Below are 16,115 nucleotides of genomic sequence, written 5' to 3'. Positions count from 1 at the left end.
CTTATAATTAGCTCTATTATCTGTCACCACATGCACTACATTTTGAGGACCAACCATCTCAATGATTTCAAAAAAAAAAAGATTACATAATGGCTGAGCATCTGTAATAAAACCTGAAGCATCAACTGATTTAATGAATGATATTCCTTTAGGAGAATATACCAAGAAATTGATCAATGACCTCTGCCTATTATCTGTCCATCCATCGCCCATAATTGTGCATCCTGTTTCAGCCCAAGTCTTTCGAAAATCATCAATAATTAATTTCACTTGTTGCTTACAATCTCTCAACAAATTGACCCTCAATACATGATATGTAGGACCTGTGTACCCATGACCCATACTTGCTATCTTGCTAATTGCAGTTTGATAGAATGGAGAATTGACAGCATTCAATGGTATACATGCATCATAAAGCCACATAGCAATTGCCATATCCGTATCATGTCATCTCTCTTTACTTTGCATAGAAGCTTTTATAGTTGGTTGGGTAGGATCGCCAACTCCATGTTTAAAATAAGACCCAATGCCACAACTAGCTTTTCGTTTCCCTTTAGAAAATATCTCCACACATGTACTACTTTTACCAACCAAAACATCATCACCTTGGCATTCATGCATAAACTCTCCATAAAGATCAGTATCATCATAAACTCCTTTTTTTTTCTTTGGCTTTTTGAACATTTTCTTGTAATGATCCTTGAATAAAAAAAACGAACATCAGAAGGGACTTTTTTGCATGAATCAACATTGCCTTTTGATCCAGCAAGATGTTGTTTCATTCGGTTGATTCCCCCGCCCGCATTTTGCTTTTGGCAAAAATTACAAATGAAGATCCTTCTCCCTTGAGAATTTTTCCCCTCAGTTACATATCTCCATACAATATCTTTTTTTTGTCGGATATGTACACCATAAGAAGTTTGCTCATTAGATTCAACTTCATTTGACGGTGTTGATTGAGACCCAATAGTTTCCATCTATTTGCAATCCACAACACAAATGGAAAAAGAATCAACATCTAAACACTCTCCAAAAATTTTGGTACAATTATCATAATAATTAATAATGAACTACAAAATTGATCATGACTCATAACCTAACCACAATTTAAACACACCACTAAAAATAGCAATTTTGGTACAATTACCATAAAAAATTTAAAATGAGCTTAATTAAGAAATGATCACAATCTATATACTCACTCAATCCCCATAATCACCATCACAAGACAACTTTTTTTTTTTTTATAATCATCATCATCATCATCATGAGAAATTAACTCATAATTCACCACCAAACCATCACATAACATTGGACCAGAAATCTAAGACTTCAATTAATTTTTTTTTTAAAAATAATAATAACAATCCCAAAAATTGAGATAACAGTTTGAAATGATTAAATATTAAAAAATAAACAAATTGAGTATGAAGGGTTATATGCTTGCATTACTGAATTTTGATAACAATACGTTTTAGGTACATTAGTTTCACTTGATAATTAAGATTAAAATAATCATGGAAGAATACTAAAAACTAATGATAATTGATGGTGTACTAGTTAGCATGTCCAAACCATCAAAGCATAAGATATACATGGACCATCAAAGCAGCTTTTAGTCTATGAAAATTGATTGCTAGGAAAACCAAGCTTTAGGTGCAAAGGGTGGTGGATCCATGAAAGTGCACCTGGAGTGTCATAACTCATAAGACTAAGACTTGCATGATTCTAAATTGATAATATTAATAATATTAATAATAATAATAATAATAATAATAATAATAATAATAATAATAATCATTGTCAAGTCCTAATATCAACTGCCATTTTAACATACCTGCAAATAAAAGTGACAGTGACGGCAACAAAGACTGCAAAAGATAGTAGAGAACTAATAGCAATTCTCATTCCAGTGAAGTTCCTAAATAAATTAAACTCACAACAATCTAATAACCAAAAAAAAATCATACCTTTAGATCTGGACAAAAAGATCAAGCCCAAGCAAAATTGATACCAAGGCAGGCAGCTAAACAATGACAAAACTTATAAAAAGATCTCCATACCCAACTGCTTCTGCAAACTGAAAAGAAAAATGTGAACAAAAGAGTAAATCATCAAAATAATAGCACTGAGATCTAAAAAAATTTCAAATAACAATTTCTATTGGCAAATATGAAACAAGTCAGCATCTTTGAACTTTGAGAAATAGAATGACATTAACTAAAAATCTAATTTTCTCAATCAATTCACTAACAATCATCAAAACACCATACAACACAACCAATAGGCCCAACACCCAGTCTTTAAAACAGATTAATCCTCAAGAAGAAAACCAATCAAATACCTTGGAAAACAGGTTAAAAACCTGAACATTCAACTTTCATCCTCTTGTTCTTCAGCACAAAATCTCACAAGAGTACTCCGAACAATAAATCAACTAAAAAAAAGGGAAAACAACTAAAGCAAAAGAGATGGATGATGGATCATAGGCTCATAGGGAAACCCTCACCAGATGGTCCAGATCCAAGCGAAACCCTCACAGTCTCACAGTCAAAGCTTGAGCTAGAGAAAAGAGAACAGCTGCTTTGTTTCGCTTTTTTCTAAAGTTAAAGCAAAGCTTTAGAACCGGGGTCAACCCGGTTCTGGTCAAACAGGGCGGTTCACCGGGTTTGATCGGGTTAACTCCCAATCAACCAATTCTAGAGAACCAGACCAGACTACCAGCCGGTTCTGGGTTCTACCTGTCTGACCAGCTGGGCCGGTCCGGTTCTGAAAACATTGGTTGCAACATCTAACTTTGGAAAGTGTCCAAGTTAGGAAGCCGCGGAGAATTCTAAAAGAGGTAACTTTATTGGACGTCAATGAGTCTATATAAGAGATCCTGCTTGAAGATTTAGAATGAGCCAACAAGTGAGAGACTCTTAGGTAAGAGTTGAGTGAGTGACCATCGGGTAATCTAGAGAAGATATTCTTTGTGTTGAGAGAGTGAGAGAGTGTTGTCCTCCTTGTTCTTAAACCTCTTTTAGTGGATGGTTTCTCCGGGCCTGGCCCCCTAGATGTAGGCAAGGTTCTGCCAAACTGGGTTACCAATTTGCTTGTCTCCTTACTCTTGTTTGATTGTGTGTGTGTGTGTGTGTGTGTTCAAACCTTGAGTGAGTTTTTGAGTGACTTTAGCACATCACACCCCCATCGAAACCATCAGGCTTGATTGTCTAGATTTAAATCTGGACCAAATTGGCCTTCAGAAATTTAAACAACTCTTTAAAATTTTAAAAGCCCACAAACTTAAGCCCAACTGCATAACTTAATCGTGTAAAAACTTCTAATTTTTCTAGAGATTTTTTTTACATATAATTTTGTATCCTTAAGGCATTGATTTTTATATATAAATTTTGGCATGTTATTTGAATTTTGAATTATTAAAACATATATTTTTATTTAATTGTTATTAAGACTTGGACCGGTGTATAATTTGGTTTGGATTTTAGATTGATAGACACTGCTTTCTTTGCATTTAATATAGATTAAATTATTTTGTATAGTTTAATATTTGTCTGAACTTAAATATAAGTTAATAAAATCTAGACATCAGAATAACCTGGTTTTGAAGAAAACATAGTTTATATAAATTAGGTTTCTCCTAATATAAAATTATGTCTAGTAGTCAGGATAGCAAGTTTATCTATTCATAGCAATGGTTGTGTAGACCCGATTTTGTCCAAACTCGATTTTGTCTTTACCTGAATTTTTGCCACCCCAACCACCATCTTGCAGTATCATCAAGAAGAGTATTATAAATGACTACAAAGGGCGAGAGACCCCAAGCCTTCATATCTAAAGATGGCAATAATACCCATACCCAACCCGACCCGACCCAACCCGACCCAACCCAAGTTTGACGGGTAAAACCCGATTTGACCAGGTTTCAGGTCGGGTTCGGGTAAAACCCGACTTGTATGAAATGGGTGCGGGTGCGGGTATGGGAATTCTAATACCTGACCCGTACCCGAACCCGAACCCGACCAGAAATTAAAATTACTAAAATATTTATATAATATATATATATATATATATATATAAACATATATATACTAATATGTTCTACAACTTAACAATTTAGAATTATTTATTTTTCCTCTTTGTTTGGTCTTGTAATTTTATAATTATTTTATTTTATTTTATTTTATAAAAAATTATAATTACTTTTAAGTTATTTTTTTTATCAAAATAATATATTTTTTTATTAATTTTTTTAATATTGGGGCGGAGCGGGTATACCCGCGAGTACCCGATTACCCGTCGGGTGCGGGTGTGGGTTTGGGTTTTAAAAACCCGTCGGGTTCGGGTTCGGGTATACTAGTGGGGTATCGGGTACGAGTACGGGTATGATAATACCCACACCCGACCCGACCCGTTGCCATCCCTATTCATATCCTCAACAAGAGCTTTTTCTATACTTCTGTACCACCATACAATCATCAATCAAATACCTTTTCACTACTATTTTATTCATATAGTATATATATCTTACACGTTTAATCAACTACAATTCAAATCCTAATCTCTTATATTTTTCTATCACTTTGATGCACTGTATTGTTTTTATAGATTATCCATTTAATTCCTACATGCAAAAAAGAAAGAGATAGAGATGAGTGGCAACATCTTCTTGAAGCTCAATGGATAGTGATCATTGACAAAGATGACACCAATGATATATGTAGATCCCACAAGCCCAAATGGCTTTAGAGATAATGTGAGAAAGAACTTGTAATTTAAGAATATAACAAGAAGAAAGAGGAAGCCATGGATGTAAGGAACTATGTATATAGTGAGAAACATGGAGAACCCACAAGGAGAGTTCTTTGATACATCATGGTGTATTATAAATATAACAACATACTAAATATGTGTCACATGGTATTGGGTTCATCTAAATTATGGATTGTCATATGCCACATATTATGGCGCCGGTTGGGTTCCACACCATACTTTTTTTTTCCCCAAGATGAGCGGCTAAACCACTAAGAAATATAAAAGCTTGCACAAACTTTGGCTGAGCAAGTGAGGATGGGGCCCATGCACACATGGGCGTTGGGATCACCCGTACACAATTATTACTCACACGTCCAAAAATATGCCTTCATGCATGATTTGAACTCTCACCACTTATGAAGGATTTTAATAAACCACTTGATCGTTGGTGGCTCCACACTATACTATATGAAAGAAAGATATAATGGCCAATTTTTTTTTAGTTTTAGCAAAACAGTCAGATTGGTGAAATGGTGTCAGATTTTGCTCAAATTTTTTATGGGAAATCCTTGCAAGTTTCTCTTCTAATTTACTAGGCTAGATTTCTCATTTGTTGTTTGTTCAATATTCATTTGAATAATTCTATTTTAGTGAGCATAAGCTTTAATGTCATTTTAGTTTACCAACCTTGTTGATAATCCAAGAATAATAATTTTTTATAATATCATTATTGTCATAAACCTCTAGTTTGTATTTAGAGAGAATCAATTGTTGATAGTGAAAGTTTAATATAATTGCAACCCTTGGTTTTTCCCTTTTCGTTTGAGGGGGTTTTCAGACTAAAATTTGTGTCTTTTATTTGTGGATTATTTAGCTTGGTTGATTTGATTTGATGTTCATTTGGTTAATTGGCTTTGTTAGAATTTTGCTTAAAAAACCAAGTGCAATATAAAATGACTTAGACTTTCACTGATCTTCCTTGTTATTTACATCCATTTTTAAATCACAAAGGGTCAGAATAAGGCTAAAGCATTATTTCTTAGGCCCTGTTTGGATAACCCAAAAATCCTATATAATCCGTACATTATGGCAAAAAAAAATATTTTCACGGATTTATGGCATAATGGTCGTTTGGGTACCAAATTTACACCCCAGTAATATGCCATAATATGGGGATTCTGCTAGAAAAAAATATTCCAGTGGGACTGGAATATTATTTTCTTACGAAAGTCGTGGCCCTTCATTCAACCTCTCTCCTTCACACCAATTCCTTTCTTCTCAAAAGCTTCACCAGATCCTGACCCTCAATATGATGTGTTGCCAACTGCCACGCCCAGAAGCTTGAAGCCGTCGCCGGAGTGGAACATCCAAAGCATCCTCCCACCTCCGACAGCTGTGTCGCCGGCTGATGAGCGGCCACACCGACGCCTGAAGCCACGATAACAAGGTTTAGGGTTTGATCTACGGCTGATCTAAGCCACGAAAACGGAGAGGTATGTTGAGCTTTTCTTTCAGATTTGTTTCTTTCTTCTTTGTCTAATGGTCATGCTTTCATTTCCAAGAATAGCTGAATCATTTTGAAAGCTGATGCTTACTTTTTGGAATATTATGCTCCCATTGGATCGTGATTTTATTCAGAGAAAAGATTGATCTTGATTTCCTTTAGAAAGGTTTGATTTTTTTTTTTTTTTTGAATTGTTTTGGTGTCATTGTGGTTTTGGATTGTTCCATATGATGATCAATAACTTTTTATCTTGTTTTTTTAACTTTATGTTTCAGTTACAATAGCTATTATGTTTATGTTTTAATGAGTTAAGTGGTTGATGTTGTAGCTATGGCCCTTCTTCATCTATGAAAACCATGCTGGAAATATGTTCCCAGCTTTGAAATCTCAAAAAGTCCTATCTTGAATTTCAATATCATGTGCTTGCATTTTTGTCACAGAAGCAAAATGTCATTGTAAATTTGTAATGACTGAGTGTTGAAGGAAATTGTGATGAAGGTTGTTGGTATTGTCTTGGAAGTCTTGGCTGTTGAAGGTGTCCTGTTCATAAAGATGAAAAAAGCATTTGTTGTTGAACCATCAGTGGTTATGTGATGTTGATTTATTTTTATAACAATATATTTATTTGTGAACTTTAGCCTGTTGTAGGAGAGTAGGTTTGTGATTATGGTTAATTGCAAGATCAGGTGATGGTTGCATTGAGTAGATGATTTTCTGAATGAAGTTCACTTGGAACATGGCCTCACAATCATACATATTGGGTTTTAGCACACTTTCGAATGACTTATCTTCATGTGTGAAACCCCACCTGTCTGTCCAAATAGAATGCCTCAACATCCCAACTTTTTGGAATAGCAAGGATTTGATTTCATCTGTCTAATTTTGCATGTTGGTAAGCAAAGATGATGATCATGATTGAAGATTCTGTGTATTCAATGCATTGGGTGATTAAGTCAAACTTGGCAACAAATTGAACAAAAAGCATTACTCAATAAAGTAAAAAGGCAAATATAAATATTATCTAATTTGGAGAATATGACAAGTTCAACTTACAAAAATGAAAAATTAAAGCTCAAAATCATTGCTAGTATGAATTTATAAAATCCATATAGGCATGGAAGTCATCAATCTTATTTTTAATATTATTTTGTCATTGTCATTGAAAAGATAAAAACAAGTATATGACAAATGTGATCTATTCAAATTCAAAAAATACGCAGTAGCTGGCCAAAGCCAAAACCAAAACCAAGGCAAGCATGCTGTTATTTTGAGGTGTTGTCTTCTTAATGCTTAAGGATATTCATAGTGGTGTTAATGATCTGCTAATAATATGTTTCTTGATTTTTTGATAACTGTGTGTCGTTTCTGCTGTAATCACCTAGTGATTTTAAATTACAAATGTTTCATCCTTGTCTAAACATCATGATTGAAAGTTTTAATTGTCTAACCATCAATGGTGAAAACAGATTTTGATTGATTAGCTATGTGAGTATAACCATTACAATAGTTTCTTCAGCTTCATTATCGAAATCCTCAACAGCATATGTACCATTATGTATATGGATGAAGTTATGCAACATACAAGAAGCAACCACTATATCAGTTTGAGAGTCTATTGGGTGGAAAGTTGCTACTTTAAGGATTGGAAACCTCATCTTTAAAATGCCGATGATGCGTTCAACATGATTCCGTAATGACGCATGTCACAAATTAAACAGTTCTTTATAATTGGTCTGTCTAGTTTGCGCTCGACCTTGCTCCTGCAAATGGTAACGGACACCTCTATATGGAGCAATAAAATTCGGGGTATTAGCATATCCTGCGTCTACTAGATAATATTTACCCCGTGGGACTTCAAAACCTTGTTCAATCGAACGTTGGAGAATCCTAGCGTCAGAAGCAGAACCTTCCCAACCAAACTCGAACATATACAAAAGCGAAGATCAAAATCACATGCAACCATAACGTTCTCGTGATAACGCTTTGCTTCCCTGCTTTACGTAAGGATCTTGCTTATCCAAAGAAATCGTGATTGGAATATGTGTTCCGTCAATAGCACCAACACAATCCTAAAAAATAAACAAACATATAAACATTTATAAAGATAAAAAAAGTTCACAAAAAACTTCATAATATATAGATTTGCCTACCTTGAAATATGGAAAAAATTTTCGGGTATTCTGAATAACCGGTGATGTCAGTGTCGATGGAGGTTCTATATATTCACGAGCAAGTCGATTAACAGCTTTAAGTACTTTAGTAAAATATCGACTAACCGTTTCTGCAGAATGTTGAAATCGCTCTTGCACATCACGGTTACTAGCATTATGAGCTAGAGTGTACATGAACATTGCTAGTTGCTCCTCGACTGTTGTCCGTTTTGAGTTGCAGAGGAGAGATTTTTCTCTTAAACGATCAACCAGTGCTTGAAATATATAAGGCTCCATACGAAATTCCCTTTTGCAACGTTCCTCATGACCTTGAAGAATTTCTTGTACATATGCAGCACATGTAAGAATGGATGTGTGATGTTCTACATTTCTGGAAGGTGTTGGACATTCCCTTGACCAATTGCTTAGCATGAGTAGATCATCTTCTTCATTTTTTTTTGGTATAATCACCAAAATAGTCCCTGTACTTTTCTCTCTCTTTCCATTTGGTCCCTCTACTCATAAATGCTCCCGACTAGTCCCTCTACTTTTGAAAATGTACCCATTTAGTTAAAAATGCTCCTAACAAGTCCCTCTATTTTTAAAAATATACCCACTTAGAGGGACTAAGTGGGCACATTTCTAAAAGTAGAGGGACTGGTTGGGAGCCTTTTTAACTAAGTGGACACATTTCCAAAAGTAGAGGGACTAGTCGGGAGCATTTCTGAGTAGAGGGACCAACTAGGGTATTATACCTTTTTTTTTCCTCCAAAGATTTAAGGAATCCATGGTGAAACAATGGTTACAACTATGAATTTTTTTGAGTTATGTGTATAATGCAAAGGAATCATGTTGTGTATAAATAGGGAAAAATGATAACGACTATAATTATAACGACTATATTTACAACGGCTATATTTTTAACTTGATTATTTTTCAAATTTTAATTACCAATGGTTATATTTATTATGTAATAATTATTTATTATACAAAACAAACACTCATTATGTAAGAAAAAAATATGTAATAATTTTTGTAATATTTTTTATTTTTGTTACCCTAAAACACCCATTCTAGTAGGAATAATATATATCGATAATTTCGTAATAATCACTTTAGATTTCTGCATAATAAAATTATGCTTAGTATATTTTACATCCAAACAGACCCTTAAAAGAAAAATATATTAAAACTCAAAACTTTAGCTTAAATTCAATATTTGATTCACAGGATGAAGATACATACTGAATTTTGAAATCTCATATTTATGATAATTTTTTTTTTTACAAAAACATCCAACATAATTTTATATCTAACATTCACAATCAAGAACACAAATAAATGTATGCTTCAATGTTGATCACTTGATAGCTAAAATCCCAGCTTGTCTTCAATTCAACCACAAAATTTGACACACAACTATACACAACACAAAACAACTAAATTAACCACCACTTTGCAAACATTACACAACAATTCATCTATACAATGCTCTGTTTTTCTTGCATTTAAAACCTTCAGCAGTAAAACATCACTCTCTTCACATTCTCCTTGAGAGCCGGCAATGGTCGTACCGCCGTCTCATTGGCCCCGCAAGTAGTCCTTAAACAACCATTTGATGAGCAACTGTCTTGAGTTTCAGGTTCAGCATAAAACCGAGCTCGAAAAGCAGCCAAGTGCGCATAATACGCCGGAGGAACTGCATATTGTACATGTACTCAATGTTTCATCATTGTGACCATAGAAAACATTGAAGGAAACAAGGGAAGGAAGGAAACATACCGATAGATACCGATCGAGTGCATCTAGCATATCTGCAAGTGACATGTGGATGAGACATTACGACAAAAATTTGGATCAAACATGAATGAGAGAAAGAAAATGATGAATTACGTATAACAAAGATTGTTTGTCAAAGTTTGTAGTCCGTCTGCTGTGAAATTGTTTTCATCCCATAAAACATGGTAATGTGCCGGCCGACTTGTTCCCTGTATCACAACCAAAGTATCATCAACATTACATACATATAAATATATATATATATATAATTGGTGTGCAAATGTAGTTAATCGAATTAAAAAAAATAACTTGATTTTTTTTTTTAATCACCTGAATTCCTGCATGACTGCATAGATAAAAGTCGAATTCGGTCGGATGGCAAATCTTAGTGTCAACCACAGTGCCTAAACAGTAGTAGTACCATCAGTGTGAGATGAAATCTGAAAATAAAACTCAAGAATATAATTATTTGTCAAGAAATTTACCGGGTAATATGTTCCCACTCTTGTCCATGCTAGCTCGATCCTTGTGGTTGCTTGCAAACAATCGTGTGTGATGTCGTTTTTGAACGACGACAAAAGTCACTGGAGGTTGGTAGTTCGGTTCAAGCGAGGCACAAGCCTGCACAAGTATTTAGTTTTTCGATCATTCTTTTGCCATTGAGTTCTTAAGTAACTGTAAATAAACATTCCGATCACTAACTTTTCGAATTGCATCAAGCTCATACAGCAAGACTTGGTAGAACTGTCCTTCACTTACTCCATCCCTGCTTGGAAGTTCAACCGATAATGTCAAATCAGCTAGAACCCATTCATATATACACACACACCACAAACAAACTATGCAGTTGTATACATTACCGATAAAATATAATCCTCAATGGCTTTTGTCCAGTAGCTCTTCTAAAGGAGATCAAGAGGTCCCTGAAATAATTAGAAATATATATATATATATATTCAGCAAACCGTCATAGTGATCGTTCTTTTGATTCCTAAAACTGAAGTTATAAACAGAGCCAAAACTGATGAACGCACTGATTGTTGCAACTTTTATTTTATTTGCAAAATCAATGACATAAACTGCAGAAAAAAATTTAAATTTTATTTGCTAATTACCGAATCATGCCCCCGCTCATTGTGCCTCGAACAGGATCGTGCCATGTCTTATACAAATCTTGTATGAGTTCTTGTCGGTGTGCCTGTGCACAGACTAATCCGGCGTACTTTGTTATTTCAGGCCAATCTTGTGAAGCTACAACCTGTACCGGTACGAGCATTTGTTAGCATTTAGATCATAAAAGTATTCAAGTAAAAGTCGTAAATTTTGATCAGGGTGTTCATACAGCAGCAATTGAAGGATTAGAGTCTTCTCCATTCTCTGGATGGGTCACATCTGCTCCAAATATTATCGTCGGTATATCACTAACCAATGGTATTCTCCAACTGATTGCATCCATAAGAACAGTGTTCCTTCCTCCCATCTGCCACACAATTTGCATTCTATCTTTTATACCAAAATGTCAAAAACCACAAGTTTTATTAATATGAATTTCTACCTTAACGTTGATTTTTAAGGAAACGTTCGCAAGGTATTGTTTGCTAATCTTGAACACATGCTTAGTGAGGCAGCATTGTGATATCAGGCCCAAATCAGTTTCACATATTCTTTTGATATCACCTGAAAAAAAAAATACGGAAATCAGCACTTGTTTAGAATTGCAAATTTCTGAGAACTTTCACAAGCTTAATCAGGTTGAAGGCGTGAAAAGTGTACCATACAAAGAGCCATTATTGTCAGGCAAAATGGCAAGTAATAGCTCTAATTCTTTTCCTTTTAGTTTGGTTACCGATGCATGATAAACATGCTTCAGAGCTTTCTCAACTTGATCAGGCCTCGCCACATAAATTGGAATTGCTGGTTCAGAATTAAAATCCTACCAAGAAAGAGAAGATATTAGATAAATGTTCAAGAAATAGAATGCCGAAAAATTTTATTTCAGTTTAAATTAAGACAATACCATGCCTGATATCTGGCACATTTGAGCAAGCTCATTACAAAACGCTCGTGCTACACTCTCTTGAACATTTCGGGAAAAGTTAATGCATGACCATCGAGTTACTGTGCTGCCATTAATCATTTTCTACATAGAAATTCAAACCAAAAACTAGGATCAAGAAATGACTCACCTCTTGTATTTACAAAGTAGAGATGTGATGTTACCTTGTTCATCATGTTCCACTGGCCAACATGAGGCAAGCAATCCTTTTCCTTCCCGGTGTCGTGGTATTTCAGCTTAAACACAAAGAAAGTAAATTTTCCAATAAAGTTGAAACAAATAGAATGAGTTAAAGCACTACCCAAGGTGCAGGTAAAATACGAGCCTCGACAGATGCTAGTTTTTCACTGATCTTGATTCCAAATTCCTTGGCGTATGGATCTCGATCATACGCATTATGGTGAACTGTCTGCAAACATGCGTATATTCATATCAGGAATGCAAACGGAGAAAACTTGGCATTAGATCATGCAAGTTGAGGCACCTGAAGAATGTCATTCTCCCGATCCTTCGGTCGTTGGCATGTGACTCTCAATAGCGCAGTTATTTGCTTTTCATTTAATCTTTTTGTATACCGTTGTCCGCTTAAAATTTTGCATGCCTACAACGATAACCAAACAATTATGAACATGATTTTGGAATGTCATCATAGAAGCAAAACATTTACCTCCATCGGTAAATAATTAGCCTTCTTTTGATTACCAACTTGAAGGCAAGGAAGATGTGTATGTTGGATGGTGAATCCATACATTTCTTGGAAGTATTCAACCACCGACTTCATTGAGTGATCATCAACTGGAAACCTGGAAATATACAAAGATAACAATGTCTAAAATATTTCGGTTGTGCTTAATAAGATATGATTCGATATGAAACCAATATGATTTACATGAGTTCTCTAGTAGGTTGTGATGTCAATCCGGTTATTCTATATTTTCGTCGAATATTCCCCCTGTGAGTAACTTCAACTTTCACTCCTCGAAGTGCCTTTTTTATCTGACAAGTGAATAAACATTTAATAACACAAATAACATGAAAACCAATATCTAATCTGCAACAAATCCCAGAAACATGACAATACCTTCACATGATTAGAATCAGAAAATGGTCTCAAGAGCACATCCTTTCCCAAAAGTTGAGCAACAAACTCAATAACAGGCAACGGTTCGATAAATGCTGCTGAAGACATATCTAAAGAACACAAAGTCGGAAATTTTACATACAATAAATTTACAATAATACTTAAAAAGATCGAAATACACATACCGATATTAAGGGACAGACCCATTTGGGTTGGTCTTATACTCTGATAGAATCCACACCATGACTCTAAACCATCACCCAACCGATGTGGGTTCTTAAAATCAGGAGAAAAGAAGGATCTTCCGAACAAGAGAGTACCTTATACATTGCCGAATTTTATGATAACGATTATTCATAGTAAGTTCAGACTGAACAGATGAAATTGTAGGTTAGGCCTAAAATAGGCACCTTTTACTCGAAAGCTCTCTTAGAACAATGTCAAGAACTTGAAGAGCTTCCTGTGGAGCATCAGAGCACTTCCCGACTAAAAACTGGCCCAAATGGTGCAAGTTTGCTTTTGCGACGAACTTTATCACCACTTTATACTCCCTCTCCCTTCTGTCTCAGATTTACAATTGAAACATCTTAGTGTCTACAATGTGCGTGTGTATATATAATTTTATGCATTTTTTTCCTTGTATTTTGAATCAATGCAGATAATGTAATAGGACAAAATTACATGTAGCAGGGAAATGCAAGGAAAAAAACTCTACTTTATCATGGATGTGCAATAGATATGGAAACTTCGGGTCATTATCCCCATCTCTGATTTACAATTGAAAGTTCAAAACAACTCATTTTAATTCTCTTTTTTTTATGGCCACACACAAAATGCTGGACAAATTGATAGTTTGAATCAATTGTGTGTGTGCAAGGTGTATAATTTAATTTTTGTTCTTGTCCAGTTTATTGATGACTCTTAAAATGCAGAATTTTAAGCAGATAATGCAAAACAAACAAACCAGAAACAGAATGGAAATGCATGAAAACAATGAAAGCATAAAGAAATTAAATGCTTACTTTGGACCAGTGCTTGCATAATCCTCATCAACAAGCTTGATTTTGAACTCCCTGGAAGTAAAAGGGAGTTCTCCAGCAGTATACAAACTCTTCCTTCCATCATATGCTGGCAATCTCATCCCAAGGTCAGACTCCCTGTACAACTTCACAAGCTCTGCCATGATACTCCTGTTTACACTCTTTGCCACAACTTCTGGAGTGATTGATACCTGATAAGTGATAACCATTAAAAAAAGAACACATAAATAACAAACATTGATGGAGAAAGAGAAAGAAGAAAGAGAGAGAGAGAATGTGAAGAGTGTTGTTGTACATCATAGTGGATCAAATCCTTGTCAGGAAGCTGAGCAAAAAAATGGTTGGCTTTTACAATGCACTTAGTACCAGCTTGGCCAAAACCAGGCCTTGTGGGAAATCTCACAGACTTTGTGGAAGAAGGCAAGTCCATGACTGTGTCATTCTCAAGGTTGTTTACATTTGGGATTTGATGTTCAATCTTTTCTGTTCTACTACCTCCTCTTCTTCCTCTTCTTCTTCTCCCTCTGTTCTTTTCTTTTGGATTTTGAACCTCAGATGTCATGGCAATGCCAACTTGTTTCATATTGTTGTTGTTGTTGTTGTTGTTATTGTTGTTGATAACAAGAACTTGTTCTGAGCACTCTTTCATCTGTCTTATGGGCATTGTGCTGCTGGAATATAGAAATCAAAACCAGATTACTGTTTATATATGTATATATATATATATATGTGTGTGTGTGTGTATGGAAAAACAAGAAAGGAAAGAAGGAAGGAGAAAAGCAAAAGAAGAGTGTCTAGCCAAAAACAAGCAAAGTGAAAACAATGCTAGTAGTTAGTACAGAAAAGTGGAGCAGGAGGAGCAGCAAGACAGTGCAGTTTGGTGAGTGGTGGCTTTAATCAGCAGTGGAGAAGCAAAGAAAAGGACCAAAGAAGAAGCATGCTCTTTTTCTCAAGCTTTAAAGTGAAAGAAAAAGAGATGAAGAAGAGTGTTGCTGTTCCTGCTGTTGCTGTTGTTGTTGTTGAAAGATGGTCATTAGAGCTGTCAATTCGGGCTTGGCCCGCCGGGCCAGTCGCGCCAAATAAAATTGGCGGAAGTTGTTGATGTTTATAGGCCTCGCCCGGGCATGGGCCTAAAGCGGGCTTGATCCCGCGCGTGGGCGCGCGGTTGGGCAGGGCAGGCCGCAGGTTGGGAGGCGGGTCAGCCCGCGCGCCTCTACATATATATATATGCATTTTATATTATATATATATATATATATCGACATGTACGTATCATGTTGAGGATTTAAATTAGTGGTTGAAATAAATAATTTTAATGAAGTTTAATATGTAGTTTATCATGCTCAGAAATATGGAGATAACAAATACAAGTCGATATCATATTTCTCTTTTAAAACATAATTAAATGTATATTAAACTTAATTAAAATTATTTATTTATGGTTGCGTTTGCACCCGTAATTGGTTGTACACGGTTATAACATTGTTAATTTATAGTTATTATTAATTTAAATTGTTTATTTAGTTGAAATCATGAAACATTTGTTTTATATTAGGGTCTTTTAACTAGTATATTTAGGGTCTGATAGATATGAAAGATGAAAGCAAAGTACTAGTTCAAGCCCACATCCCAGGTGCTCAAATGTGTCGACAGTTATCTGATGAAGATAGAATGGAAGGAGGAAATGAGAAGAGGAAAAATTTGAATGATTTAATTTAATGATTGTTGGATTTTAAGTTTGTAATGAACT

At 35.1% G+C, this 16,115-nt stretch overlaps 1 protein-coding gene across 1 annotated transcript; it reads right to left on the bottom strand.

Annotated features, from left to right (window-relative positions):
* Positions 1–9,831: 9,831 nt before the first annotated feature.
* On the bottom strand, positions 9,832–15,321 carry LOC120274840 (protein argonaute 10-like). The gene is given in 24 exon segments (XM_039281381.1): positions 9,832–10,108; positions 10,192–10,223; positions 10,303–10,397; positions 10,519–10,592; positions 10,674–10,809; positions 10,891–10,954; positions 11,049–11,111; positions 11,304–11,446; positions 11,531–11,668; positions 11,744–11,865; positions 11,962–12,121; positions 12,206–12,328; positions 12,409–12,480; positions 12,546–12,653; positions 12,729–12,845; positions 12,912–13,047; positions 13,134–13,240; positions 13,326–13,435; positions 13,511–13,631; positions 13,633–13,645; positions 13,736–13,885; positions 14,348–14,556; positions 14,661–15,036; positions 15,205–15,321. Coding segments are annotated over 23 exon segments (2,844 nt in total). The 5' UTR covers positions 15,030–15,036; positions 15,205–15,321; the 3' UTR covers positions 9,832–9,926.
* Positions 15,322–16,115: the final 794 nt, after the last annotated feature.

Source organism: Dioscorea cayenensis, chromosome 13 (genome assembly GCF_009730915.1).
Source record: "Dioscorea cayenensis subsp. rotundata cultivar TDr96_F1 chromosome 13, TDr96_F1_v2_PseudoChromosome.rev07_lg8_w22 25.fasta, whole genome shotgun sequence".
NCBI classification, from domain to species: Eukaryota; Viridiplantae; Streptophyta; class Magnoliopsida; order Dioscoreales; family Dioscoreaceae; genus Dioscorea; species Dioscorea cayenensis.
Note: the sequence above shows the minus strand (reverse complement) of the source record. Positions and strands in the feature narration are given on the sequence as shown.